General features: G+C 37.3%; 1 protein-coding gene across 4 annotated transcripts; it reads left to right on the forward strand.

Moving 5' to 3' along the window:
* The first annotated feature begins 468 nt into the window (after positions 1 to 468).
* Positions 469 to 5,884, forward strand: LOC142985267 (uncharacterized). Of its 4 annotated transcripts, none has more exons than XM_076133336.1 (7): positions 469 to 568; positions 1,859 to 1,997; positions 2,076 to 2,276; positions 2,601 to 2,786; positions 3,510 to 3,804; positions 4,578 to 4,637; positions 5,226 to 5,884. In XM_076133336.1, the coding sequence occupies exons 3-7, from the start codon at positions 2,076 to 2,078 to the stop codon at positions 5,396 to 5,398; spliced, it is 915 nt and encodes a 304-aa protein (XP_075989451.1). In that variant the 5' UTR covers positions 469 to 568; positions 1,859 to 1,997; the 3' UTR covers positions 5,399 to 5,884. The 4 variants fall into 4 exon arrangements, with proteins under 4 accessions (XP_075989451.1, XP_075989452.1, XP_075989450.1 ...); XM_076133337.1 differs by having other exon boundaries at positions 478 to 551; XM_076133335.1 differs by having other exon boundaries at positions 493 to 973.
* The last annotated feature ends 11,248 nt before the right edge of the window (positions 5,885 to 17,132 follow it).

The following is a 17,132-nucleotide window of genomic DNA, read 5'->3' on the forward strand; positions in this document are numbered from 1 at the left end:
GACACAATAGATAAGAGTAAATCATCTGATTAATCGTTAATCGCGAAGTACACTTTGATACTATTCGTGACCAAGAATTAATAATTAATCTCCAAGATTGTTCCAGCGATTCTGATGATAGCGATGAGGATGATACTGATTTAGGATGCGCACTATTAACTGCGCATCCTATATTACTATCATCTTCATCCCTATCATCAGAATTGCACCATTAACTGAATAAATTAATTTTATTTTACTTTAATTTCATTGTTTTATTTAATTGATCCTAATTAATACTAAACTAGGAGAGGTCTCCGTGCGGTGTTAAAAGTAGGGCTGGTCGTCCTATACGAATTTGCTTAAACAATAAGATTCACAACAACAATTCGTAAAAAGCTAATTCAAAAATAATTGAATCGAATATAATTATTTTAGATTCGATTTTTTCGCTATCGATTTTGATCAATACTTCTACAACCCTAGTCAAAACAGTTTGACATCTGTCATTCTAATCAAGCTATATTTTAAAGACTATATTTACATTATTTTCAATCGAGTGAAAAATAATTGTAAATAATAACAAAAGGCAATACTTTATACTGCTATAATGTGTTCATGTTGCAAAGATAATGGTTTTAGCATATTTTCATCATTAAAATTGATTTTTTTCGATTTGTGAATTGTGGTTACTTAATTCATGGCAAATAGTTTTTCGAAATGTTTTGTTTAAAAATGAAATCGTGTTTTCTTTCGTTGCAATTTGCATTGCACACCCTTTGCCCTCCAACCATAGTCGGGAGTTGGTTTTGTCAGTAATCGATCGTAGCAATACTGTACAGTATTGCTGATCGTGAAGTTTATAAATACATAATTTAAATCTTCGGTCTCTGCTAACCCCTAGAGTAAAAATTACGTTAACTTCATACATTAAATCATTGGCCTACCCTTATGGGAAAAAGACGTGAACTTCATTTACTACTTCTATCGTTTGGTTAGTGGTCAACTTGGTGTCTAAGTTGTTCAAGCTTCTTGAAGGCTTATAGACTGTTATCTTAATTGACAACAACTTGAGACCAAACTCTAAACAGAGATGCTTAGTTTAAATACCAGTATACAGTCACCCATGTATGGAATTAATAATTTTGTATTGTCTAATATGTCTATAGATAACCATAGTGCAGCATAAGGTGGGTTGAAAATGCCACCCATGGCCAATCTTTATGTGATGAGCAATAAGTATTTGTTTTACACAATTTACTTAAGAAGTATATAAATATGTTTATCAGTTACTTGGCTACAGTCATGGCAGCTTGTACTATTGGTATATACTCAGCTTAGCACTCAAATGACTGTGTGTAAGTTGTCCAATGATATTAAATTTATGCTGAGTGTCTGTTGTTAAGTCATGCCATTTAAATAAATGAAGAAGTTATGTTGTCCTGTATGACAAGATGTATAGATGTGAATGAAGCAAGGGAAGTTTGATAAGATCATACCAAGAGGTCCTTTTGTTAGAGTCATACTGATCATCTCTGTGCTGCGGAGAACATGGAAGAAGTCAGTCCTGGTTGTTGTCAATTAAGATAACAGTTGTTAAGCCACATCAAAGGCCGAGTGGCTTGAACAACTTTGACACTAGGTTGACCACTAACCATATGATAAGAAGAAGTATACTGTTTGTATTTATATTGACTGTGGTTTCCCAGCCAGAGTAATGCCTGGTTGTGTAATTACAGCTTGAATCATCCTTAATTTGTGTTATAGATGCAATCTTTTTTGCATTTTATACAAAAACCACCTTATTCATAAACACACTATCAACCTATTTTAGTTAAAAAACTACTATAATATGTTTTATCTTTTTCATTTCACTAAGGAGTGAAAGAAACAAAACTCTTTATAAGCCTTTCATAACTTCATATATTCTTATGAATAAAAGGGCTAGAGTGTTACAAGACTATAGATTTGAGGTGTTAATGGCGTATTTATAATAATATATAGAATAAAAAGCCAATGTAAGTATCCTGTAACCAGCCAAAATTGCTTTCATCATTACAAACTATAGAAATAATGAAAAAAAAATTAATTTTTAGATGCCGGCTCCAAGAAAAATTTCAGGAAGACAGTTGGAACTGCTCATACATTTTATGGAAGCACATCCGACTGTCGCCCTGGGTCGTTTCACCGGTGGGTCTGTGGGGAGCCAGGCTGCTCGCCAAACGTGGCAGGAATTGGAACTTAAACTCAATTCAGTGCCAGAGGGAGCGATTAAAAGTTCAGAACAATGGAGACGCGTAAGTAACATACAAATTATAGTAGTAACCACTTTGCCTGCAAGGATTCTCGCCCCCCTTTTTAAAGGAGGTTTCTAAAATCCTCTCTTATGCCCGATTTCTGAGGTACATTTCGCGGTAGTTTATCTATTCAATAGCGTTTTTTTATATGATTTTAAACGCTTTTGAATAGATAAACTATTACTAAATGTACCAATAGGACTAGAGTACCAGCAAAAAAAGTTACTAAAACAGGGAAAATTATGACCACATGTGACGAAAGCGCAGTTGCGCGGGTCGGCTTTTATTTATAATATGCTTAAAAGATAATATTTTTTCTTACAGTACTGGATTGAGCTGAAAGCCAAAGTGAAAGCCAAAGCAGCCGACTCAAGAAGAAGCACGCTGAGTACAGGAGGAGGAGGAGGGAGCAAGCTTGTCCCTCTCACTCTGTACGAGAAGCGGATAGTGGCCCTCGTACGAAAGTGGGCGGGGCAGGGACTACCTGGCGTACGGAGGAGACAGACAAATGTAAGCCTTTATTTAATTCACTTATTACAGGAGATGACTCTTGTCCAGCAGTGGGACATTAATGGGTTAAATTTATTATTTACTTGCTGACCCGCGCAACTTCGCTTGCTTCACATAAGAGAGAATTGGTCATAATTTTACCCATTTTTGTAACATTTTCTACTGGTACTCTGCTCCTAATGGCCGTAGCGTGATGTTATATAGCCTTCTTCGATAAATGGTCTATTCAAAACAAAAATATTTTTTCAATTTTAACCAGTAGTTTTTGAGATTAGCGCGTTCAAACAAACAAACTCTTCCGCTTTATAATATTAGTATAGATTAGTATAGATTGTACATAATAAGTTAGACTGCCTCCTTGCAGTGGTGAAGGTTACAAAGCCGCTACCATTGCGTCGGGACGTCGTGGGTTCGATTCCCACACGGAACAATTATTTGTGCGATCCACAAATAATTGTTACGGGTCTGGTTGTGCTTTGTGTCTGTTTGCATGTTTGTAAAAGTCCCCGCGACACAAGAGCAGTTCTTACCCCCGGTTTCTGAGTAAATTTAGCGGTAGTTTATCTATTCTATAGCGTTTTTTATATGAGTTTAAGCGCTATTGAATAGATAAACTGTCGATAAATGTACCTCAGAAACCGGGATTTAGTGCGGGAGTTGTCTTTAAAAAAGAAAATAATAAGTATTGAAATTCTTACTAATTTAATTATATAAAATTTATAGGTACGTCAAATAAAAGAATCCTCGCAGGAGACAAGTCCTCAATCAGGATCTCTCGCTGAAATAACACTGTTGGAACCTATAATATGCGTGGACGTTGAGAAAGCTGCTGTAGACACCAGTCCACCTTCAGAAGACGATAGAACTTCGCCCACTGGAGGACCTGGTGCAGGACTACTAGAGGGAAACGGGGAGGAATCACCGTCCACCACAAGTCTTGACGCGGGAGAAGTCAGGACTTCTACCACAGCTAGTACTGTATCTACAGTTCACGACCGGCAAAGTCCGAATAGAACAAGTGAGTATAACTTACTCCAGATCTGGATTTTTTGAATTTAAGACTTAAATTTTTTTTATTAGTAATACAAAATCCTGGACCTACTTTTTACGTGCACTCCGAAGCACGGAGACACCCAGTTCAAATACCTCTATGCGGTCAACCATCTATGATTGATGGACTATGCACAGCCGAAAGTACTGCGCTTAGAAACTCGAGATTTGCTTTGAACATTGCTTAGAAACCATTGACGAGCACTAATGCTGGGGCTACATTAGCGAGCGAAGATTCGTATGGTGTTGGCGCGACAAAAACATCGTGTTCGGGTATGGGCGATGTTCTTGTCTACATTAAGGCGGGCGAAGATTCGTGTCGAGTTGACGCGATGCATCGTGCCTTGTGCTATAAAATTGAATGAATTCTAACACTTTTTCGTTACTCCACTCCATAGTGTAAAAAATTAAATGCACGTCCGTCTCGCTTCAAAGTCTGGACGACACTGAATTGACGTAGATGTAGCCACCTAAGCGAATATTGGCGCGACAAATCCCTTTGATTCGCGCCAGTTTACCGACAGCTCCTCGATACTACATCGTCTTCGCCCGAATACTACGCGATGACACGATGAACCCGGCCACATTCATCGCGTTAACACGAATATTCGCCATAGCCCGCTAATGTAGCCCCAGATTTTTGGAAATTCCCCCTCGAAGGCTAAAGCCTCGGCCGGAAAGCTAGTTATTCTTTAACAACATAAAGGAGATATATTAATCTAATATATTTTTTCTTTGCAGATCCACATCCGGCGACGTCGAACGCACGTTCATCTCGGTATGTGCGAAGATTGAGACCAAGTTAGTAATTAATTATTAATCACTAGCTTTTACCCGCGACTTCGTCCGCCACCTGAATTTTTCCATGGGTATGCGTAATTTGCCCGGGGTAAAAAGTAGCCTATATCCTTTTTCTGGTATCAAAACCCTCTATACGAAATTTCATGCAAATTGGTCTACTGAACCAATTAGCATTAAGGCGTGATTGAGTAACAAAAAGACACACAGAGTTACTTTCGCATTGATAATATTAGTATGGATGTTCATATATGCTGACCTTAACCACTGCCTCCGTGGCGCAGTGGTTAAGGTCAGAACGCCGCTACCATTGCGTCGGGCGGTTGTGGGTTCGATTCCCACACGGAACCATTATTTGTGCGTTCCACAAATAATTATTTCGGGTCTTCTTGTGTTTTGTGTCCATTGTTTGTGTGTTTGTAAAAATTCCCGCGACCGAAGAGCATTTCTTAGTGCGGGAGGTGCCGTTTAAAGAAGAAAAAATTTTTTTTTTTTTCATTTGTTTATATCGTGTAAATTTGGGTTATTTATAATGTTGTAAATAGTATCCTCTTTAGAAAACAGGTAATAAAAGTTAACAAAACTTTTCAGATTGGAGGGACGAGAGAGTACCTCGTTCGGCTTTCGACTTGGAGTCGAGACGCCTAGATCTGGAAGAGCGTCACGCGACTGCGCTTGAGACGATAGCCTCTGTACTACAAAACATGGAGAGAAACCAAACGGTTTTCTTACAGAGGATAACCGCGGCACTTGAAAAGAAATAGTCTTCTCATCGTATAGTTAACCTTGTTGGTCAACCTTGTGTCAAAGTTGTTTAAGCCCGAAGGCCTTTGACATGTCTTAACGACTGGTATCTTAATACAACAACCGGGACCGACGTTTTATGTAGCAAGGAGAAGTCCGGTTTAAATACTTCAATGTGGTCACCTATCTATGAAATGACCGCGCCAATGGTTGCTTAACTCACATATAGTTTGCCGACCAGTGAGTGCAACTGGCTATAATATGTAATTTTGACATTCTTCCACATAGGCTTAAAATCTGGATAGCTGGAATATTCTAGAGGAAAGATTTTTTCAAATTCTACCCTTATGGGGTAAAATAATAATAGACAAAAGTTTTAATTTAAGAGCTACGAGATTTATTAATTGTTTTGGCCTTTGATTAAAATTTACGAAATAAGTATATTTTATTGGAGTAATTATTAATTTATTTGCTGTTAATTTTAAATATAATCTAAAATATTATAATTTCTTTTATTACCACCCTTTAATTTCAATCGTGGCTAATGCAATATAAGTGCAGGGTTGTTTATCTATTCAACAGGATTTTTTTATATGAGTTTAAAGGCTATTTAATAGACCGCTAAATATACCTCAGAAACCGGAGGTAAGATGAATATTTTGTGAATACTATTCGCCTCGGAGTTTGACGTTTTTCTGTTAAAATCCTGCTGAAACAGAAAACTGTTCTTACTAGCAAGTTTAGCATTGTTTGTTATAGTATGTAGGTATCAACTACGCAGGCCCAGATTTTTTAAAGCCTTGTTTTATTGTCGCGGGGACTTTTACAACATACATACAAACAATAAATGAGTCAGCCTGCGACCACGGCGAGTGCAACCTGCGCCAAAACGTTACGCGAACACGCATTTTACATGCGTGTTCGCCGATTCCCGCATTTCCCGCTAAAAAGACAGTATGACAAATCTCAAAATGCTGCCTACAATACTTCATATCTTCACTTATTTTTGCAAGTTAACCATTGAGCGTTTACACCAATACTATAGAAAAAATCCAACGCAAGTTCTGTAGGTACCTTTACAAGCGCGAATATGGATACTATCCGTATCTGTATCCTTCTATGTTTGTGTCGGGTATGGTTGGACTAGATACGCTCCAAGCCAGGCGTGAGTATATGCACATCGTTCACTATTATTTGCTCTTAGTGAACAAAATTGACAATCCAAGCGTACGGGAGTGTGTCTGCTTACATGTGCCCGATAATTACATGCGTGGTAATGGAAGGAGAAACCGTAGGCTCTTCTCCTACCCGTCTACCTGGCGCTCTCCTCAGGCTGACAACAGTCCCACTGCAAGAGCCATTTTACTGCTCAACAAATTTATAGCACACAATCCGGATGCTGATATATTTTTTGACTCCATACATGATACTTTAAATAGTATTTCTAATTATTTGAACATGTTCAAGAGATAAAAGTGATAATGTTATTATGTATAGTATGTATTTGTTGAATAGAATTTTATCTACAATGTTTTTTTTTGTTTAGATACTTAATAAGATTTCTAGCCTAACCTTTTGTACAATTAGTATAGATATAAGTGATTTGGTGATAAACTGTAAACTTATATTTTATCAATAAATGAATGAATGAATGAATAATTGACGCTAATAAACCTATAATAGGCCTAGGCCATAGGCCTACTCGTGAGATACTTAAAAAGGAGGTTCAATGAAATATCAAAAACAAATAATTAAAATTGCAAATATTTTAGCATGTTACTACTACTGCTGTGCAGTGGGTATTGCAAGTCAGATAGGGTATCAAAAGACTGGGTGTCAGATTTTCATAAAAAAAATATCTTTAAGGTAAATTGGCAATACTTTCCAAAACTGTCATTAATAGCTTGGTTCTAGGGATGGTAAAAGTTTAACTCAATCCGGTTTTAAATCAATTCGAATTATATAAATTATTATAGATTATAAATTGAGAATGGATTTCGAGATGTTTATTAAATGAACAATTTTTTTTTTCTTATTACTTAAAAATAATTTAGAAAAGGAAAGTGTTTGACAATACAAAATCTTGTAGAAGTATTTTTTTTGCGAGAAGAGTGTTCTTTCAACTTTATTTGAAATATCGTTAAATAACTACTTAATTTCCATTTTACATTACGCTGCATTAAAATTAAACCAACTCCCAAATCGGTCACAATAAAACCGGATCTAATCGACATAACTCTAGTCGGTGCATAGTGCTTATTACACTTCACTAATTTTGCTTGTTTGAAAACATAGTTCTGTAACTTCTGCGAAACAGTTTAAATAAAACTCTGACTTTCTGTAATTCAGTTTGATGGTTTATGGAAGCTCAGAAATAGTATTATGATGTCTCTGAGTATGCGAAGTTATTAATTCTTTCATTGTAGCAATATTGGTTGCGAATTTGTGTGAATTTTGAGTCGGGGGTGAATTATTAGTTTGTTTATAGTTAAGTTTATATTTCAGTTTTTCAGTTAAAACACGTTTTCTTAATTGAACATAGTCGAGTTGAAGGTTTAGGCTTTACTTTTTACACTCATTTAGAATCATAGAATACCACAAATTTACATTTGAACAACAAAAAACTTACGTATTAGGTTGGAGGTTAAATTCCCGCCATATTAATCTTTTTCAAATATTTTGTTTGTACGTGAGTTAACGTGAGTGAAGTGACAATATGGTGAGAAGGAAACGGTGAGTATAGTTTATATTATTATTTTATTATGTTGTTGCTAGAGAGTGACTTTGTTTTAAACTGTTTTGTGAGTTACCAACAATAGTTTATGAAAGTCCGAAAGATTGTTTATCTTTAATGGACCATCATAAATTTTGCAAATCTAAGACATTTCCTTCGAAACATAAATATAGTTACCATGTATCAATATACTTAAAACACATTTAATTTTAATGAAGGACCCTAGTTTTTACCATATATTTTTTGGGCGCCATTAAAGATTGCCATTTGAAACAAACCTTACTGAATGAATTAAACTTCCCTTGCCTTATTCACATACATACATCTTGTCATACAGAAGTAAGTTGTAATACTAAATACAGTTAAGGGTACTATGCACCTGACCTTTTTGCAAGACATCACCAATATTATGTGTATGTCTTTCTAAGGTGTCCCCTTCTCACATTTCGATTTTAGGAAATTAATAATTGTTCAAAATATAGCTATAGAGTGTATTATTTGTGGTCTTTATCTACATAATTTTTTTATATTGTTTTAGTGTGTATTATAAAACTAAGATTTTTTTGTATCAATTAAAGTTCATTTTTAATCTTTTTAGAGTGCCAAAGTTGTTATCTTCAAGTACTGAAGGTGACAATGCTCGATCACGGTCTGTCTCTCGGACCTCAGGGCAAGGACGTAAAAGGCAGTCTGCTGAACTGCTAGCTTTAATAAAGCAGTTGGCAGAAGAAAGTGATGACAATGACACCCAAACAGTCTCCGACCCTCCACCCAAGTTAGTATGAACTACTTGCATATATATTTTGTGAATATTTAAATAAGTGTGTCCATGGTGCAGTGGTTTAGGTTACCACGTCGCTATGTCGGGAGATCCTGGGTTCGATTCCTGCTCGGGACAATTACTTGTGAGATCCAAAAGTAATTGTTGCGTGTGGTTGTACTTTGTGCCCGTTGTTTGTATGTTTGTACCCCTTGGCACATGAGCTAAAGCTTATAGCTATAGATTGGAGTCTTTAAAAAAAACATATAATATAAGAAGTTGTATCAGTATAATAATATGTTTAAAAATTAAACAATGATTCCCCTCATTATGTTTACACATACGCCCTTATGATCTTATTTCGACTTATATAAACATTCTTACAAACTTTTCAGAGTACCAAGACTGGATGCCAATACTGAAGGTGATAATGCTCAATCACAGTCAGTCACTCCGACCTCAGAGGAAGGCAGTGAGGAGTGCTCTGTTGCAGCAGATGCTCAGTCAGAGCCGTTAGCTGATGATAGTCAAGAAAACCTACAAACAGGGTCTAATTTACCACGGTTAGTATCAACTACTTGCATGTATATTTTCAAAATATTTAAAATATGTGGCTCCGTGGCGCAGTGGTTTAGTTTACCATGCTGCAGCGTTGTGGATTCGATTCCCACATGGGACAATTATTTGTAAGATCCAAAATTAATTGTTTCGAGTCTGGTTGTACTTTGTGCCCGTTGTTTGTATGTTTGTAAATGTCCCTGCGACACAAGAGCAATTCTTAGAGCACGAGTTGTCTGTATTTTTATTTATTTATATAAGGTTTATATTACGACTTATTATAAATGTTCTTACTTCTTTTTAGAGTGCCAAAGTTGGAATCTTCAAGTACTGAAGGTGACAATGCTCAATCACAGCCAGTCCCTCCGACCTCAGAGGAAGGCAGAGAGGAATGCTTTGCACCAGATGCTCAGTCAGAGCCGTTAGCTGATGATAGTAAAGAAAACCATCAAACAGAGTCTAATATACTACCAGGGTTAGTACTACATGCATATTTAGGAAATACTAATAGTCGCCCAGTAGTCGAAATTCGACTTTATTAATTTAAGGGAAGGTTCATATCTGACGGAAGATGCGTCGGGCGTAACTTACTTTATATGTGCTTTGCACCGACGCATCATCGGTTGAGTGTGAACGGTCGAGTGTTTTCCTATACATTTGTCTGTTCTGGCGTTGCGCGATCCATAATACGTGACCTATGTTCCGTCAGATATGAACCTTCCATAAATTTTAAGTTATTTAATATCAAAATTTATGACATTCAGTAAGACCTCAATAAACATATAAGATGGTACTCTATGTCTATGTCAGTGCTCTTTGTATATAGATAAATGTCAAATGCGTGGTAGTGTGTGTAATGTTTTATTTATTGACTAGCTGACCCGCGCAACTTCGCTTGCGTCCAATAAGAGAGAATGGGTGAAATTTTTCCCCGTTTTTGTAACATTTTTTACTGGTACTCTGCTCCTTTTGGCCGTAGCGTGATGATATATAGCCTATGTCTTTTCTCGGGTATGAAAGTATCTCCATACCAAATTTTATGCAAATTGGTTCAGTAGTTTAGGCGTGATTGAGTAACAGACAGACAGACAGAGTTACTTTCGCATTTATAATATTAGTATGGATTTAATGTACTTTATAAGCGTTATTATTAAAAAAACATCCTACCTATCCTATCCTCCCACGCATAAACTGTAAGCGTGACTTTCATACTTCTGCATCCGCACGTTTTTCTTAATAAGGGGTCCAACGTTTAGTATAGATAGTAATTAATCTTTTCAGGAACATAACAAGTGACACTTCAGGAATGGAACAAGCCCCTAGTGACGGTGTTTTAGCGGTCTGCGATTTGCCTATTGTATGGTAGGTTTGGTATTTTATTTCTTCTTGAGGCGCCCTTAGCCAGTTGCGCTCACCAGTCGGTAAACGATCTGTGGGTTAAGCAAACCTTGGCGCGGTCATTCCATAGATGGGTGACCGCATATTGGAAACTGAACAGGGCGTCTCCGTGCTTCGGAGGGCACGTAAAAAGTCGGTCCCGGTTGTTGTCAATTAAGATAACAGTCGTTAAGTCACGTCAAAGGCCTTCGGGCTTGAACAACTGTGACACTAGGTTGACCACTAACCATACGATAAGAAGACAAGAAGGTATTTCATTTCATCATGTTCTTCTTCTTCTTATCGAATGGTCATTTCTTTTTTAAGACAACACCGGCACTAGTAATGTGCTTGTGTCGCGGGGACTTTTACAAACATACAAACAACGGACACAAAGTACAACCAGACCCGAAACAATTAATTGTGGTTCGCACAAATAATTGTCCCGTGTGGGAATCGAACCCACGACCTCCTGACGACAGTGGTAGCGGCGTGGTGACCTAAACCACTGCGCCACGGAGGCAGTCAAAAACTTCCTTTGCTTCATTCACATCCATACATCAGGTCATACTCATTCGGTGAATTATTTTCATTTAAATATCAAATATCATTGGACAACTCACACACGGTTATTTGATTCCAAACTAAGCAGAGCTTGTACTGTAATCAAATAACTGATAAACATACTTATATACTTGTAAATACATACTTATATAGATAAATTAACAACCAGGCTCAGAACAAATAGTCGTGCTCATCACACAAATATTCATCCCGGGTGGGATTCGAACCCACACGCGGTGCTGCGGCTATTGCGGCGAGGTGACCACTAAAACCACTGCGCCAAACGTGCAGTTAAATTTATAAAAGTTGTTTTGTTTCAGTTCTGATACTTTGTATTTTGTGGAGGACATGGAAGTGTCTGACGAGGAAGATCAAGAAATAGAACAAACGCCGTGGCATGACGTCACAGGAAAGGCCTGTGAAGATCTTTCAGAAAATGTCCTTCAGTCAACTCGGCAAGAAAAGACACCACGGCCTAACAGTTGTCAAAGTGATACAGATAGCGATTATGACGACGATTATGACTGTCCTACTGAAAACGATACAGTAATTAATGATATACCTAACGATGAAGACTTAGAGGAACCTATCCGAGATATCATATTGAACATCGAACGAGGGATAGATGACGAAGCCGACCGTCTACTAGGCACATCGTCTCACTTCAACTGGGTTGAAGGCTACAACACCTTTAAAGGAGTTCCTGAAACATTCACCGGCCCCACTCCTGGACCAGTCAGGGACTATGACTCGCCCTATGAAGCGTTCACCGACATTTTTGACAAAGAGATTATAGACCACATCGTAACCGAAACGAATAGATACGCGCAACAAACTATCGCTGCTTTAAAGAGAACGAATGAGCTGAAACCGTCGTCTCGTGTGCACCAATGGACTGAAACCAACGCAGCAGAAATAATGGTCTTTCTTGCCGTCATTATGTATATGGGCATAAACCTGCGTTCGTCTCACGCCGAGTACTGGAGCCGTGGGGTACTGGGAATGAATGTGTTTAAACAAATAATGTCCTATCCGAGGTACGTTTTATTGAACAAATTCATTCATTTTGTTGACAACGAAAAATTGCAATCTGGAGCTAACGGTTCAAAGCTACGAAAACTGTTGCCTATAATTGATCATTTGGGGAAGAAATTTGATTGCCTTTATAACCTCAGCCGTGATTTGTCGATCGATGAGTCGTTGACCTTATTCAAGGGCCGCTTGTCCTGGGTGCAGACGATAAGGTCGAAGGCTGCTCGGTTCGGCATTAAATCATATGAGTTGTGTGAAGCCAAGACGGGGTATATGGCGCGCTTTCAGATTTACACCGGCAAGTCTGACAGCGACCCGTCTCCAGGCGTAGACCTCGGCGGTAAAAGTGCTAAAATCGTTCTAGAACTCCTTCAAGGCCTTGAAAATCGCGGCCATTGTGTGACGATGGATAATTTTTACAATTGTCCATCGTTAGTACGGTACCTCAAGAGTCAAGGTTTCGACTGCCTCGGTACTCTGCGGGCTAATCGAAGAAACGTGCCTCCTGAAATCGCGAAGCTGCCAAACTCGTTGCCGAAAGGGACTATAGTATCTCGCCAATGTGGAGATCTTTCCATTGTGACATGGAAAGACTTAAAATGGGTGAGTATTATATCCACCTACCACGATGACAGCACCTACGTAGGCTCCAGAGGTGGTAAGCCATACATCAAACCGGTTTGTATTAGAGACTACAACAGCACAATGGGAGGAATTGATTTAAAAGATCAAAAACTTTCAATGTATTTGTTAGAACGAAAGCGAATGACAAAATGGTACACAAAGATGTTTAAGCGGTTATTAAACGTGAGTATTCATAATGCACTAGTTATGTATTTAGCCTCCTTGAGACGAAGGAATAAATTGACTATAACTCATCGTCAATTTCGCTTCGAGCTCGCTCAGTCTTTGATAGACAAGTTTCGGCAAGACAAACATAAATTGATTGAAAAGCCAATAGGACAACTTATGAGACTGAGACGGGATGTTGTTCATACGCCAAAATATGAAAGTGGTAGAAACAATAGGAAGCGATGCGTGATGTGTTTTCGACTAAAAATAACTAAGTTGGTTCATACTCAGTGCGTTACGTGTGGAGTGTTCATATGTTTCGACGTCTGCTGGAATAAGTGGCACTCAAAAAAAAAACTTGAAGGACATGATACTCAATATAGGACACGGAAAGTTAACGAGTGATCAGCTGGCTAATGCCCGGTGACTTTAAACGCTATTGAATAGATAAACTACCGCTAAATGTGGCTCAGAAACCGGGGGTAACTCCGGACACTCGAATTCGATTCCAATCGTGACGGATTCGAGTTTATGTCAAAATCGAACTTTGAAAATCTAAAATAGAGTGATTAGAAGCTGAGTTAAAATTAGAATAATCTGTTGAAAACAATCTAAATAGTAATATTTAAAAAATACCGTACGTTATGCGTTAGTTTGGAATCTTAGCGATTTGACATAAGCTCGAATTCAAGACGATTGGCATCGAATTTGAATGTCTTGTCCTGTAATCTACCAGACGGACAAAAAAATAGTCGCTATTTGAATATTTTTGCGACAGTAATTTATTTTTAAATATTATAAATGTACAGGGTGATGACAGAGTTATATCTATACTTATAATAAATCTGTAGAGAGGTCAATTCTGTACATTGAATATATTTAAAAAAAAACCAATGGGGGATGTTTAGTAACGGATACTGATACCGAATATGCAATTTATAATTTTCTTTTCTGTCTGTCTGTCTGTCTGTCCTCCGTCTGTATGTGTCGCTATCACGTAAAAACTACCGGATAGAATGCACTGAAATTTGGTATATGCATAGAATAAGTAGTGGAGCAATTTCTAGGATACTTTTTATAGCATAAAATTTCAAAGATTTTTAGAAAATTGAAAAAAATACGTAGAATTCGTTTGAACCTGCGTTTCCCTATAGAGACCATAGATGGCGTGCAGTCCATTTCACAACATTCGCGTAGTTAACGCGGCGCCTGCCGTATCGATACCTGTTGTTTGCACCAACCAATAGATGGCGTTACAGTTCGCAACACAGCATGTTTTTCCTAATTAATTTATTTTGATTGCTTTATTGTAAAAAAATACCTTTGAAACATGCTATACATTTATAAGATTTTCAAACATAAATGTTGTATGATATATTACACAAAAATGTTGGTTTACGTGGGTCCGGTGCGATCGGGATATCCTAGATGGCAAACCGAGTAATTTCGTTTGTTGTCGTTGTTCGCCGCAACTAATGGATGGCGTTGTTGTTCGAAATACATAACCAAATTAATTGGTTGCATTAAGGAAATAAATTGGATAGCTATGAAACAGACTATGTGGTGAGTTTAAAAAAATAAACAACGGATGATATATAAAAAATGATTACGGGTTACGCGGTTTCGGACGTATCATCGCAAGTATACATTATTACGCGTGTGAAGAGCTCCGGCGCAGATAGGTCTGTCTGTACCTGTAATAATATTCTGAATCCAGACGGGTAAGCAATGGTCAGTCTATAATAAGGTATTATATTCTACACTGTAAACTGGTACGGATACAGACGAGAGCGGAAAAGAAGGTAACCACAGGAAATCAGGCCAACCTGAGCCTGTGTCACATTGTGTGCCCTTTGGGTCCCTTTCGTAAATAACCATTAGATGACAAAAGAGTTGTTAGCATTTTTATGTGTAGGTGTATCGAGTGCTTCGCAATTCGCGTGCTCAAACGAATAAGCAACAGTACGAAATTCACGCGAGCGGAGCCGCACGGGTCAGCTAGTTTAAGAATATGTGTAAATAAATAGTTAATATTTAGGTCGGGAAAAAAGTCTTCGTATTATAGTATGTATGAACTTGTAATAAAATCTTTTCTCTACATTTGGGTACCTCACGAGCTCACTGAAAGAAACCTGATGAACCGTGTACTCATTTGCGATTCTTGAAGCCAAAGAGATTTTATTACAAGTTCATACATACTATGTATAATGCGAAAAGACTTTTTCCCCGACCTAATAGTTTATATTGTTAATGGTGAAACTTGGGTGTATTTTCATATACCTTTACCTACACCTACGGGTATAACAGGCGTGATATTATGTTAATAGTTCGGTAGATTAGATTATAGCATTATAGAAACATCGAAAATGTGACTAAATGTATTTTAAATTATATTTTTTATATGATAAGTAATAGTATGTTGCGTGTGATTGTAATGTTTAGTCATTGTGAAAGAAACCAAAGGAAAGTTTATATCAAGTGGCGTTCCTTGGTCTGCCTACCCCTATGGTAAAAAGGTGTGTTAAGTATGTATGTTCTTACAATATACCGTAGTATGGTTGATTCAGCTTAGTTTTTTAATTTGATATAGGTACCTACCGTTTAACACTTTCGCTGCCAACAAACCTACTTAGTAGGTTTTCTAGGCTCACTCAGTGAGTTGCTGGCAACCAATGTGTTAATTACTTTTGATATCAAGTCAAGTAGTCGGTTCGTCAGATAAATTCAAATTTTATTGCTCAAAGGTGTGGTATACTACACTACACAGTCATATTCTTATCTTATTTTCCATTATTGTTCTACATTAAAATATCTGTCACACTGTCACAGCGTTACAATTTCTGAACTCCATCAAACACCACTAAAAGGCGTTGGCATCCCACATACGAATACTTTCCGACCGAAGTAATTAATTAATTAGTGAAATAAATTAATATTTATTTATTATCTATTTAATTCTGACATAAACGAGATAAAAAGACTGAGTGTCAGATATGCAAAAGTAGTTTTTATTAAAATACTGCTGGCAACACTTTTGACAACCATCTTGTCTATGGAAAAGACCGGTTCCAAATAAGTTAGACTGCAAAAATGCAATCTTTTATATTTTTGTTAGAATACTAGTTTAAGATATAAGGTTGTTGTTATTTCTTTCTTATATCACGCGGAATAGTTTTAACGCAATTTGTTTTTAAATACTAAACCGTGCTGCCTTTCTTTGCTAATTTGTGTGAATAAAAATGTCCGCTTGGTTTTGTTGGTAATCGATCTGATCGACAAGGAATTTGATTGTTTGCCGTAAAGTTCATACATTTACTAATAGAAATTGTTGTTTTCTGTTGTAATATAACGTTTTTGTAAATTCTAACCTAAGTTTTACAGAAACGTTTGTCGTTTTGTCTCGTGAAATATGGGTTTCGTACTCTCGTCAAATATTTTCTTCCATAACTTTGAAACTTTCTGGTTGTATGGTTATCGTGTAGTCGGATAGGATACGGGATTTAAACAACGCCGTGTTCTCAAGCTGACTGTCTATCATTCACGTAATGTCAGTTTGCGACCACGGCGAATGCAACCTGCGCCGAAACGTTACGCATTTCAAGGTAAAATGCGTGTTGGCGTTAATTCCTGTATCCTATTTCAAAATCAAAATCAAATCATTTATTCATATAGGTAAAATGCTGACACTTATGATAGTCAATGATACAGAGAGTGAAATTACCGCCAGTTCGGAAGGTAGGGCCAATGAGAAGAGCTGGCAACAAACTCCTGGCCACTCTTTTTATGATCTATTATATATTAAACTATGTCATTTGTGGTAGATATGATGGCTATTTTCTCTTGTAAAATGTCTTGTAGTATCTCTAGTGTCTATTGTAATGTTCATGATACTTTATGTGAATGAACTAAAGTAACTTGATCATTGTGTTGTTCGCTC

Source organism: Anticarsia gemmatalis, chromosome 29, assembly GCF_050436995.1.
Source record: "Anticarsia gemmatalis isolate Benzon Research Colony breed Stoneville strain chromosome 29, ilAntGemm2 primary, whole genome shotgun sequence".
NCBI lineage: Eukaryota > Metazoa > Arthropoda > Insecta > Lepidoptera > Erebidae > Anticarsia > Anticarsia gemmatalis.